The following is a 14,397-nucleotide window of genomic DNA, read 5'->3' on the forward strand; positions in this document are numbered from 1 at the left end:
GGTGTGAAACACCATTTGGGGAGGGCGGTCATATTTTATATAAATGAGGCTGGTGTGACCACTAGGGCCTGAGGGGCAGGGCCCCAAATGGGGAACTTTGATGAAATTTTGCTATAAAATCCTACTCCTCCTTAACCCTTTAGTGGATTTCAACCAGATATGTTGTGAAACATCATTTGGGGAGGGCGGTCATATTTTATATAAATGAGGCTAGTGTGACCCCTGGGGCCTGAGGGGTGGGGCCCCAAATGGGGAACTTTGATGAAATTTTGCTATAAAATCCTACTCCTCCTTAACCCTTTAGTAGATTTCAACCAGATATGTTGTGAAACATCATTGGGGGAGGGTGGTCATATTTTATATAAATGAGGCTGGTGTGAGCCCTGGGGCCAGAGTGACGGGCCCAAAAAAGGGAACTTTGATGAAATTTTGCTATAAAATCCTACTCGTCCTTAACCCTTTGGTGGATTTCAACCAGATATTGTGTGAAACATCATTGGTGGAGGGTGGTCATATTTTATATAAATGAGACTGGTGTGGCCCCTGGGGCCAGAGGGGCGGGGCCCCAAAAGGGGAACTTTGATGAAATTTTGCTATAAAATCCTACTCGTCCTTAACCCTTGGGTGGATTTCAACCAGATATTGTGTGAAACATCATTGGTGGAGGGTGGTCATATTTTGTATAAATGAGGCTGGTGTGGCCCCTGGGGCCAGAGGGGCGGGGCCCCAAAAGGGGAACTTTGATGAAATTTTGCTATAAAATCCTACTCCTCCTAACACCCATAGTGAATTATTACCAAATTTGGTGTGAAACACCATTTGGGGAGGGCGGTCATATTTTATATAAATGAGGCTGGTGTGACCACTAGGGCCTGAGGGGCAGGGCCCCAAATGGGGAACTTTGATGAAATTTTGCTATAAAATCCTACTCCTCCTTAACCCTTTAGTGGATTTCAACCAGATATGTTGTGAAACATCATTTGGGGAGGGCGGTCATATTTTATATAAATGAGGCTAGTGTGACCCCTGGGGCCTGAGGGGTCGGGCCCCAAATGGGGAACTTTGATGAAATTTTGCTATAAAATCCTACTCCTCCTTAACCCTTTAGTAGATTTCAACCAGATATGTTGTGAAACATCATTGGGGGAGGGTGGTCATATTTTATATAAATGAGGCTGGTGTGAGCCCTGGGGCCAGAGTGACGGGCCCAAAAAAGGGAACTTTGATGAAATTTTGCTATAAAATCCTACTCGTCCTTAACCCTTTGGTGGATTTCAACCAGATATTGTGTGAAACATCATTGGTGGAGGGTGGTCATATTTTATATAAATGAGGCTGGTGTGGCCCCTGGGGCCAGAGGGGCGGGGCCCCAAAAGGGGAACTTTGATGAAATTTTGCTATAAAATCCTACTCCTCCTAACACCCATAGTGAATTATTACCAAATTTGGTGTGAAACATCATTGGAGGAGGACAATCATATTTTATATAAATGAGGCTGGTTTGACCCCTAGGGCCAGAGGGGCGGGGCCCCAAAAGGGGAACTTTGGTGAATTTTTGCTATAAATCCTACTTCTCTCTAACCCTTCGGTGGATTAATACGAAATATGGTGTGAAACATCCTTTGGGAAGGGTGGTCATATTTTATATAAACGAGGCTAGTGTGACCCCTGGGGCCTGAGGGGCAGAGCCCCAAAAGGGGAACTTTGGTGAATATTTGCTGTTAAATCCTAATCCTCCCTAACCTTTTGGTGGATTACAACCAAATTTGATGTGAAACATAAGGTGACGGCAATCATATTTTTTAATGAGACAGGTTTGACCCCTGGGGAAAAAAAGATGGGGCAAAAGGAGCGCTTAGGTTAAACATTTCTTAAAAATGCAATTCATCCTTAATGCCTGAATTGATTACAACCATATTTAGTATGAAACATCATTGGGGAAAGGCAATCCTAATTGATATAAATGAGTCTTGTCTGACCCATTGGGACAGAGGGGCATGCCCCAAAAATGGGAACTTGGCTAAAATTTTGCTTTATGATGCTGCTCTTCCTGGACAAGCTAAATGGATAAAAACCAAATTTGATCTAAAACATAACTGGCTGTGATAAATAATTTATGGTAATAATGCTGGATTGGGGTGTGTGTCCCTGCTGTAAGTGTAAGTGTTTGTCAGATGACCGTTAAGGCCCATGGGCCTCTTGTATATAAATGAGGCTTGTCTGTCCCTTAGGGCCTGAGGGACAGGGCCCCAAAAGGGGAACTATGGTGAATGTTTGCTATAAAATCCTACTCCGCCCTAACCCTTGGGTGGATTACAACCAAATATGGTGTGAAACATCCTTGGGGAAGGGCAGTCATATTTTATATAAATGAAACTAGTGTGACCCCTGGGGCCTGAGGGACAGGGCCCCAAAAGGGGAACTTTGCTGAATTTTTGTTATAAAATCCTTCTCCTTCTTAACCTTTGAGTGGATTACAACCAAATTTGCTGTGAAACATCATTAGGGGAGGGCAATCATATTTTATATAAATGAAACTGGTCTGAGCCCTAGGGCCAGAGGGGCGGGGCCCCAAAAGGGGAACTTTGATGAAATTTTGCTTTAAAATCCTACTCCTCCTATACCCTGAAGTGGATTATTACCAAATTTGGTGTGAAACATCATTGGGGCAGGACAATCATATTTTATATAAATGAGGCTGGACTGACCCCTAGGGCCAAAGGGGCAGGGCCCAAAATGGGAACTTTGGTCAATTTTTGCTATAAAATCTTACTCCTCCTTAACCTTTGGGTAGATTACAACTAAATTTGATGTGAAACATCATAAGGGGACGCCAATCATATTTTATATAAATGAGACAGGTCTGACACCTGGAGAAAGAAGGATGGGGCAAAAGGAGCACTTAGGTTAAACATTTCTTAAAAATGCTACTCCTTAATGCCTTAATTGATTACAACCATATTTAGTATGAATCATCATTGGTGAAGGGCATTCCTAATTGATATAAATGAGGCCTGTACATGTCCGACCCATTGGGACAGAGGGGCATGCCCCAAAAATGGGAACTTGGCTAAAATTTTGCTTTAAGATGCTGTTCTTCCTTTAAGCCGAAATGGATAAAAACCAAATTTGAACTGAAACATAACTGGCTGCGTATAGATAATTTATGGTAATGATGCTGGATTGAGGGGTGTGTCCCTGCTGTAAGTGTTTGTCAGATGATCGTTAAGGCCCATGGGCCTCTTGTATACACAGTTGGGAGCCTGATCTATTGGGGTTGTGTTTATATACACAGTTCGGAGCCTGATCTATTGGGGTTGTGTTTATATACACAGTTGGGAGCCTGATCTATTGGGGTTGTGTTTATATACACAGTTCGGAGCCTGATCTATTGGGGTTGTGTTTATATACACAGTTGGGAGCCTGATCTATTGGAGTTGTGTTTATATACACAGTTCGGAGCCTGATCTATTGGGGTTGTGTTTATATACACAGTTCGGAGCCTGATCTATTGGGGTTGTGTTTATATACACAGTTCGGAGCCTGATCTATTGGGGTTGTGTTTATATACACAGTTCGGAGCCTGGGGTTGTGTTTATATACACAGTTCGGAGCCTGATCTATTGGGGTTGTGTTTATATACACAGTTCGGAGCCTGATCTATTGGGGTTGTGTTTATATACACAGTTGGGAGCCTGATCTATTGGGGTTGTGTTTATATACATAGTTCGGAGCCTGATCTATTGGGGTTGTGTTTATATACACAGTTGGGAGCCTGATCTATTGGGGTTGTGTTTATATACACAGTTCGGAGCCTGATCTATTGGGGTTGTGTTTATATACACAGTTCGGAGCCTGATCTATTGGGGTTGTGTTTATATCCACAGTTCGGAGCCTGATCTATTGGGGTTGTGTTTATATCCACAGTTCGGAGTCTGATCTATTGGGGTTGTGTTTATATACACAGTTTGGAGCCTGATCTATTGGGGTTGTGTTTATATACACAGTTCAGAGCCTGATCTATTGGGGTTGTGTTTATATACACAGTTGGGAGCCTGATCTATTGGGGTTGTGTTTATATACACAGTTCGGAGCCTGATCTATTAGGGTTGTGTTTATATCCACAGTTCGGAGTCTGATCTATTGGGGTTGTGTTTATATACACAGTTTGGAGCCTGATCTATTGGGGTTGTGTTTATATACACAGTTCAGAGCCTGATCTATTGGGGTTGTGTTTATATACACAGTTGGGAGCCTGATCTATTGGGGTTGTGTTTATATACACAGTTCGGAGCCTGATCTATTAGGGTTGTGTTTATATACACAGTTCGGAGCCTGATCTATTAGGGTTGTGCTGACCAAGCAGCAGAGATCTCCACACAGACAAATGGTACCAGTTAATTCAATTAGAGACTGTCATTCCCAGTTATCCATATCAGCACATCTGTGACGAGTCTAATCTGTAAAACAGGATGAAATCTGTAATACAGATACCAACCCCTCTGTTTCCCTGTCAATATCCCACTCCATTATTCCAGCCTTCCGTTTTAAATTGAATCTGGTGGGAGTACCATATTGTGGTTTATAGTCTTGTCAGTCACAGCAGCCATTCTGATCCTGTTTATATAACTTCTATCTGATTTCCTATCAGACCTTTGAACTCTGTACAAAGTGTTTCCTTTTTGTACATAATACACTTATAATTGTATCTAATTATAGATTTAGTACTTGCATGCATGGTGTTTGGTTTCTGTTTAGTAATATTATATATTTATATGCACATTATTGAATGCAAAAACTTTAAAGAAATACATGTAAAAACGGATTGTAATACTATGACCTATATTCAGCCAGTCACTTATACTCCCATATATGCTGATGGTCAGATCTCTTTGAAAGTGATTCTTTATATAGAACCACAGATAAAACCAGACAATAAATGTCTGCATTGATGAGGACGTCAGTATTAACCTTTAAAACAACCTTCAATATAGACTTTCCTTATGTGTTTCTGATGTAAGAATAACCCCTTCACGGCCTCAAACACAAAGTAGATGCAAAACTGTATGTCTTGATCTGTATGGCAGCCCTGAGGGCCTCCTAGGAAGTCTTTAGATACGTTGTTACCCACTTCTGTAGGAAACATGATTCAGTTGTACTGTTGTCGGCTCTCTTGATAAACATGATGTAAATCTTGGGTTCCCATCCCCTGGTTGATCAAGTTGGTTGTGAAGGGAAATGTACCTGTCGGTATAGGTATGAATGTCGATATGGAACAATATACCTGTCAGTACAGGTACGAATGTCGATATAGTACAATATACCTGTCAGTACAGGTACGAATGTAGATATAGTACAATATACCTGTCAGTACAGGTACGAATGTCGATATAGTACAATATACCTGTCAGTACAGGTATGAATGTTGATATGGTACAATATACCTGTCAGTACAGGTACCAATGTAGATATAATACAATATACCTGTCAGTACAGGTACGAATGTAGATATAATACAATATACATGTCAGTACAGGTATGAATGTCGATATAATACAATATACCTGTCAGTACAGGTATGAATGTTGATATAGTACAATATACCTGTCAGTACAGGTACGAATGTCGATATTGTACAATATACCTGTCAGTACAGGTACATATGTTGATATAGTTCAATATACCTGTCAGTAAAGGTAGGTATGTACATGTAGATATGGTACAATATACCTGTCAGTATAGGTACGTATGTCGATATAGTACAATATACCTGTCAGTACAGGTAGGAATGTCGATATAGTACAATATACCTGTCAGTACAGGTACGAATATCGATATAGTACAATATACCTGTCAGTACAGGTACGAATGTCGATATAGTACAATATACCTGTCAGTACAGGTACGAATGTCGATATGGTACAATATACCTGTCAGTACAGGTAGGTATGTCAATATATAATACAATATACCTGTCAGTACAGGTACGAATGTCGATATTGTACAATATACCTGTCAGTACAGGTACATATGTCGATATAGTACAATATACCTGTCAGTATAGGTAGGTATGTAGATATGGTACAATATACCTGTCAGTATAGGTACGTATGTCGATATAGTACAATATACCTGTCAGTACAGGTACGAATGTCGATATGATACAATATACCTGTCAGTACAGGTACGAATGTCGATATAGTACAATATACCTGTCAGTACAGGTAGGAATGTAGATATGGTACAATATACATGTACCTGTCAGTATAGGTAGGTATGTTGATATAGTACAATATACCTGTCAGTATAGGTACGTATGTCGATATAGTACAATATACCTGTCAGTACAGGTAGGAGCTGGGGCTCGAACTAATGACCACTAGCAAGGTGACCCTGCATTAATAACTCTCCATGTTTACGCCATAGTTATCATCACAAGTACAGATTTTAGGATTAGCTTGTTGCATGATACTCTTATCATCATTCTCTGTGTTCACGGAATTTATTCAAAGTATACCTTTCAGAAAACAAAGAGATTCTGTAAACAGAATTCAAAGGGATTTGGATAAGGAAGATTTTAAAAATTTCATATGATAAAGAAGAAACAATTCTATAAGCTATTTCATTAATCTGTGTCAAGTGGTGATCGGTTTTGAGAACAATCATTTGTATAGTAAAGCTTTATGTTTTAATCTTCTGGAGTGTCAGACATTGGTGTATGAAGGTCAAGTTGATGTGTTTTTCATGAAGATTCAGGCTTGCTTAGTTGAAAAGATAATGTTATTTACACGTTCTGTTTTCTGTTCTAACAGAAAAACTAAATTGAATACAGCAGGGAAAGCTATTATCCAAGATGGAGGATGGTTTTGTCAATTTCAGGAAGTCAGATATTGGCATATATAGATCTATTTTGGTCTGCCTGTAAATGAGAACACACAACCTACAGTTTCTCACATTGAATGTTTCTCAACTGCACAAGAAGAAAGATTTGTAAGTTTTTCTTCTTCAATTATAAACTGGCAATGATCAGGTTTGGTGTGAAGAATTCAGCTGCCATTGACAAACCAAATCAATTTTACTCTGTTATCTGAGATATATGGTTTTGAACAGAACACTATATTCCCTGGCTCTATAGCAACTTTTGGCTGTGGGGATACCTTTACTAAATAGTTGTTAGAGGCTTAAGGATGTATGCTACCTTTTTCTATCAGTGTATAAATGTTAACAAAAGATTGATAAAAAAAATGAATAAATAAAACAAGATAAAAATGATTTTTGATGTCTGCTAAAATATGATTAATGGAGAAAATTATTTTTCAAATTATGATTTGGTGATAACTCAAACATTCTATAGAACATCAAATATCAAATCAAACTCCAAAATGTTCATTTAACAATTGACCAATAACAATTCCGCAAAATTGTGAGTTCGGTACCATTTGATTGATTATCAGAATTATTTGTCTCTTTTTAATCCTCCATGTTAATTGCTATAGATGTCATACAGACTAAGGTCAAACACGGTACACTCATTTATAAAGAAAAGAATCATTCTTAGCAAAAACAGTATTGAATTATTTTTCCATTTCTGTATTTCCAGAAAAAGCCACACTAGAGGAGACGGAACGAACGTTATATGCCTTAAAGAAATTAGCACAGAATCCTGAATGTACTCCTTCTCTCGTGGATGGATTGGCCAATTACATGCGGATTATTGTCACAGTGACAGACAGCTCTGAGTGTCCAGCCATCGAGAAAGCCATCAGTGAACTGCTAAATCAGATTCTGCAGGTGAATTTGCTAGAATGTTAACACTTACAAGTCTGTATGTGTAGACAGCAATTGTGGAAGTTTTTAGTTGTTTACCTGTAAGCAAAAGGTATCATTTATTTATGATGCATAAAATAGCAGTCCAGATATTTTTTAAATACATACATTATTGAAAAGTACCTGCTGAAATTTTGAATATCTTAAATATTTTCAAAGTGGAAAAAAAGAAGCTTTTTCCAACTTCAATACTTTTTTCAAAAGTATGAAATCACACTATGATAAAAGCAATATACTAGAGAGTACTATTGACTTTTGTGAGTCAAATCATATCAAATGCATGGTGTGATTTTCCAAAGCTTGAAAAGCTCAAATTAGCAATGAAATATGATTTGGTGTTACAATACAGAATCTGGTTAATAAAATGATGTTTACATGTTTATTCTAAAATGTTCTATTTGGTAAATTATCTACAAATTTAGCATGCGTGTGAAGTTCAAAATTATGAAAGTTACATTATTTATTAAATTTGCAAAATACTCTGATAAAAGATGAAAGACGATGACAATAAAATAGCAAACTTAAAGCTGTCCATTTTTAATGCTAAAGTTTGATTGTCAGAGGTGAAGGATTCTGATGTCAATAAGATAGATGTATCTTCGTGGACAGTCCGTATAATACATGGTAGAGATCTGGAACAGACAAGAATATGTAAATACAAATGGTAAAATAAGCTGCCTTTCAATGGCTGTCCTTCAATTTGTGCTCAGGAAATGCGAATTTTCAAAATAAATGTCTGGAATGTTTTTTATGAGAAAATGATATGAAGGATGTCAATGTACAATGCATTTTCAGTTACGAAATCTAATTTGACATGCCGCTGTATTGACTTTTGTTTAATTTACCAAAATTAACTCATTTTCCAGGACTCTTTTACGTGTCATTTAAAACATTACACAGTATTAAACCTTACGACAGGTATAATCAGCTCCTTCTAAGTCTAAAGAGTCAACGTAGTTGCCCTGAAAATTTATGTATTTTTATATTTTGAAATGTTAAGGGACAATGATCTCTATTGAAATTTTCAACTTTGTACAGGAAATTAACAGCTCGGTAATAGTTTAGGATTACTCCCATCTGACTACGTTTGTAGGCTTCCTGTCCTGTCAGTATATATTCCCAAGTCTGAAAATAAGACGGATTAAGAGATTCCAGTAAGATTTCATTTGAATTTGAGAAGTGTTTTAGCACCACAGCTTCTGCGGCGAATAGCTATAGTTTTCCACTAAATCTTTACTCTGTTCCTCAGCTAATAAAGTGATGCGGTTAATTTATCGGCTAAAAGGCATGATAAAAATGGGTATTTAGCAGCTTTACAGATGTGATATAAAACATTTAAACAAACAACACAGAGGGACTATAGCAGTAACCATAGTTTATATATCACCAGGCTATACAGTTTATGTCTAATCTGGTAGTACAGCAAGATGTCATCAGAGACAGCAAAACACCTTCAGATCTGGTCAACAGAGACAGCAAAACACCTTCAGATCATGTCAACAGAGACAGCAAAACACCTTCAGATCATGTCAACAGAGACAGCAAAACACCTTCAGATCATGTCAACAGAGACAGCAAAACACCTTCAGATCATGTCAACAGAGACAGCAAAACACCTTCAGATACGGTCAACAGAGACAGCAAAACACCTTCAGATCCGGTCAACAGAGACAGCAAAACACCTTCAGATCCGGTCAACAGAGACAGCAAAACACCTTCAGATCATGTCAACAGAGACAGCAAAACACCTTCAGATCCTGTCAACAGAGACATCAAAACACCTTCAGATCATGTCAACAGAGACAGCAAAACACCTTCAGATCATGTCAACAGAGACAGCAAAACACCTTCAGATACGGTCAACAGAGACAGCAAAACACCTTCAGATCCGGTCAACAGAGACAGCAAAACACCTTCAGATCCGGTCAACAGAGACAGCAAAACACCTTCAGATCATGTCAACAGAGACAGCAAAACACCTTCAGATCCTGTCAACAGAGACATCAAAACACCTTCAGATCATGTCAACAGAGACAGCAAAACACCTTCAGATCCTGTCAACAGAGACATCAAAACACCTTCAGATCATGTCAACAGAGACAGCAAAACACCTTCAGATCTGGTCAACAGAGACAGCAAAACACCTTCAGATCAGGTCAACAGAGACAGCAAAACACCTTCAGATCCAGTCAACAGAGACAGCAAAACACCTTCAGATCATGTCAACAGAGACAGCAAAACACCTTCAGATCCGGTCAACAGAGACAGCAAAACACCTTCAGATCCAGTCAACAGAGACAGCAAAACACCTTCAGATCCAGTCAACAGAGACAGCAAAACACCTTCAGATCCTGTCAACAGAGACAGCAAAACACCTTCAGATCGGGTCAACAGAGACAGCAAAACACCTTCAGATCCAGTCAACAGAGACAACAAAACACCTTCAGATCCGGTCAACAGAGACAGCAAAACACCTTCAGATCGGGTCAACAGAGACAGCAAAACACCTTCAGATCCAGTCAACAGAGACAGCAAAACACCTTCAGATCCAGTCAACAGAGACAGCAAAACACCTTCAGATCCGGTCAACAGAGACAGCAAAACACCTTCAGATCCAGTCAACAGAGACAGCAAAACACCTTCAGATCGGGTCAACAGAGACAGCAAAACACCTTCAGATCATGTCAACAGAGACAGCAAAACACCTTCAGATCTGGTCAACAGAGACAGCAAAACACCTTCAGATCCTGTCAACAGAGACAGCAAAACACCTTCAGATCCTGTCAACAGAGACAGCGCAATACACCTTCAGATCATGTCAACAGAGACAGCAAAACACCTTCAGATCTGGTCAACAGAGACAGCAAAACACCTTCAGATCCTGTCAACAGAGACAGCAAAACACCTTCAGATCCTGTCAACAGAGACAGCAAAACACCTTCAGATCATGTCAACAGAGACAGCAAAACACCTTCAGATCATGTCAACAGAGACAGCAAAACACCTTCAGATCCGGTCAACAGAGACAGCAAAACACCTTCAGATCATGTCAACAGAGACAGCAAAACACCTTCAGATCATGTCAACAGAGACAGCAAAACACCTTCAGATCCGGTCAACAGAGACAGCGCAAAACACCTTCAGATCCGGTCAACAGAGACAGCGCAAAACACCTTCAGATCCGGTCAACAGAGACAGCAAAACACCTTCAGATCATGTCAACAGAGACAGCGCAATACACCTTCAGATCCTGTCAACAGAGACAGCAAAACACCTTCAGATCAGGTCAACAGAGACAGCAAAACACCTTCAGATCATGTCAACAGAGAAAGCGCAATACACCTTCAGATCCTGTCAACAGAGACAGCAAAACACCTTCAGATCATGTCAACAGAGACAGCAAAACACCTTCAGATCCTGTCAACAGAGACAGCAAAACACCTTCAGATCATGTCAACAGAGACAGCAAAACACCTTCAGATCCGGTCAACAGAGACAGAAAAACACCTTCAGATCATGTCAACAGAGACAGCAAAACACCTTCAGATCGGGTCAACAGAGACAGCGCAAACACCTTCAGATCATGTCAACAGAGACAGCAAAACACCTTCAGATCTGGTCAACAGAGACAGCAAAACACCTTCAGATCCTGTCAACAGAGACAGCAAAACACCTTTAGATCCTGTCAACAGAGACAGCGCAATACACCTTCAGATCCGGTCAACAGAGACAGCGCAAAACACCTTCAGATCATGTCAACAGAGACAGCAAAACACCTTCAGATCCGGTCAACAGAGACAGCAAAACACCTTCAGATCCGGTCAACAGAGACAGCAAAACACCTTCAGATCATGTCAACAGAGACAGCAAAACACCTTCAGATCATGTCAACAGAGACAGCAAAACACCTTCAGATCTGGTCAACAGAGACAGCAAAACACCTTCAGATCCGGTCAGCAGAGACAGCAAAACACCTTCAGATCATGTCAACAGAGACAGCAAAACACCTTCAGATCCTGTCAACAGAGACAGCAAAACACCTTCAGATCATGTCAACAGAGACAGCAAAACACCTTCAGATCATGTCAACAGAGACAGCAAAACACCTTCAGATCCTGTCAACAGAGACATCAAAACACCTTCAGATCCGGTCAACAGAGACAGCAAAACACCTTCAGATCCGGTCAACAGAGACAGCAAAACACCTTCAGATCCTGTCAACAGAGACAGCAAAACACCTTCAGATCATGTCAACAGAGACAGCAAAACACCTTCAGATCCTGTCAACAGAGACAGCAAAACACCTTCAGATCCGGTCAACAGAGACAGCAAAACACCTTCAGATCCGGTCAACAGAGACAGCAAAACACCTTCAGATCATGTCAACAGAGACAGCAAAACACCTTCAGATCTGGTCAACAGAGACAGCAAAACACCTTCAGATCCTGTCAACAGAGACAGCAAAACACCTTCAGATCATGTCAACAGAGACAGCAAAACACCTTCAGATCCGGTCAACAGAGACAGCAAAACACCTTCAGATCCGGTCAACAGAGACAGCAAAACACCTTCAGATCCGGTCAACAGAGACAGCAAAACACCTTCAGATCCGGTCAACAGAGACAGCAAAACACCTTCAGATCATGTCAACAGAGACAGCAAAACACCTTCAGATCATGTCAACAGAGACAGCAAAACACCTTCAGATCCGGTCAACAGAGACAGCGCAAAACACCTTCAGATCCTGTCAACAGAGACAGCAAAACACCTTCAGATCCTGTCAACAGAGACAGCAAAACACCTTCAGATCATGTCAACAGAGACAGCAAAACACCTTCAGATCCTGTCAACACGGACAGCAAAACACCTTCAGATCATGTCAACAGAGACAGCAAAACACCTTCAGATCATGTCAACAGAGACAGCAAAACACCTTCAGATCATGTCAACAGAGACAGCAAAACACCTTCAGATCATGTCAACAGAGACAGCAAAACACCTTCAGATCATGTCAACAGAGACAGCAAAACACCTTCAGATCATGTCAACAGAGACAGCAAAACACCTTCAGATCTGGTCAACAGAGACAGCAAAACACCTTCAGATCATGTCAACAGAGACAGCAAAACACTTTCAGATCCGGTCAACAGAGACAGCAAAACACCTTCAGATCTGGTCAACAGAGACAGCAAAACACCTTCAGATCCTGTCAACAGAGACAGCAAAACACCTTCAGATCCTGTCAACAGAGACAGCAAAACACCTTCAGATCATGTCAACAGAGACAGCAAAACACCTTCAGATCAGGTCAACAGAGACAGCAAAATATAAATAGCATATACAGCAACACACCATCAAAGAACAATAGTATACACAGTGACACAGCATCAAAGTACAATAGTATATACAGAGACACAGCCTCAGAGGACAATAGTATATACAGTGACACAGCCTCAGAGGACCATAGTATATACAGAGACACAGCCTCAGAGGACAATAGTATATACAGTGACACAGCCTCAGAGGACCATAGTATATACAGTGACACAGCCTCAGAGGACAATAGTATATACAGTGACACAGCCTCAGAGGACAATAGTATATTCAGTGACACAGCCTCAGAGGACAATAGTATATACAGTGACACAGCCTCAGAGGACAATAGTATATACAGAGACACAGCCTCAGAGGACAATAGTATATACAGTGACACAGCCTCAGAGGACAATAGTATATACAGAGACACAGCCTCAGAGGACAATAGTATATATACAGAGACACAGCCTCAGAGGACCATAGTATATACAGTGACACAGCCTCAGAGGACAATAGTATATACAGAGACACAGCCTCAGAGGACAATAGTATATACAGAGACACAGCCTCAGAGGACAATAGTATATACAGTGACACAGCCTCAGAGGACAATAGTATATACAGAGACACAGCCTCAGAGGACAATAGTATATATACAGAGACACAGCCTCAGAGGACCATAGTATATACAGTGACACAGCCTCAGAGGACAATAGTATATACAGTGACACAGCCTCAGAGGACAATAGTATATACAGTGACACAGCCTCAGAGGACAATAGTATATACAGTGACACAGCCTCAGAGGACAATAGTATATACAGTGACACAGCCTCAGAGGACAATAGTATATACAGTGACACAGCCTCAGAGGACAATAGTATATACAGAGACACAGCCTCAGAGGACCATAGTATATACAGAGACACAGCCTCAGAGGACAATAGTATATACAGTGACACAGCCTCAGAGGACAATAGTATATACAGTGACACAGCCTCAGAGGACAATAGTATATACAGTGACACAGCCTCAGAGGACAATAGTATATACAGTGACACAGCCTCAGAGGACCATAGTATATACAGAGACACAACATCAGAGGACAATAGTATATACAGAGACACAGCCTCAGAGGACCATAGTATATACAGTGACACAGCCTCAGAGGACAATAGTATATACAGTGACACAGCCTCAGAGGACAATAGTATATACAGTGACACAGCCTCAGAGGACAATAGTATATACAGT

The 14,397-nt window shown here is 40.3% G+C and overlaps 1 protein-coding gene across 1 annotated transcript in view; it reads left to right on the forward strand.

Annotated features, from left to right (window-relative positions):
- The window catches only part of LOC117339028, a 146,809-nt gene that overhangs the window by 43,055 nt on the left and 89,357 nt on the right, over positions 1-14,397 (forward strand). The window contains 1 exon segment of the mRNA XM_033900392.1: positions 7,559-7,791. Within this exon segment, the coding sequence (XP_033756283.1) occupies positions 7,559-7,791 (233 nt within the window).

This window comes from Pecten maximus, chromosome 12, assembly GCF_902652985.1.
Source record: "Pecten maximus chromosome 12, xPecMax1.1, whole genome shotgun sequence".
NCBI classification, from domain to species: domain Eukaryota; kingdom Metazoa; phylum Mollusca; class Bivalvia; order Pectinida; family Pectinidae; genus Pecten; species Pecten maximus.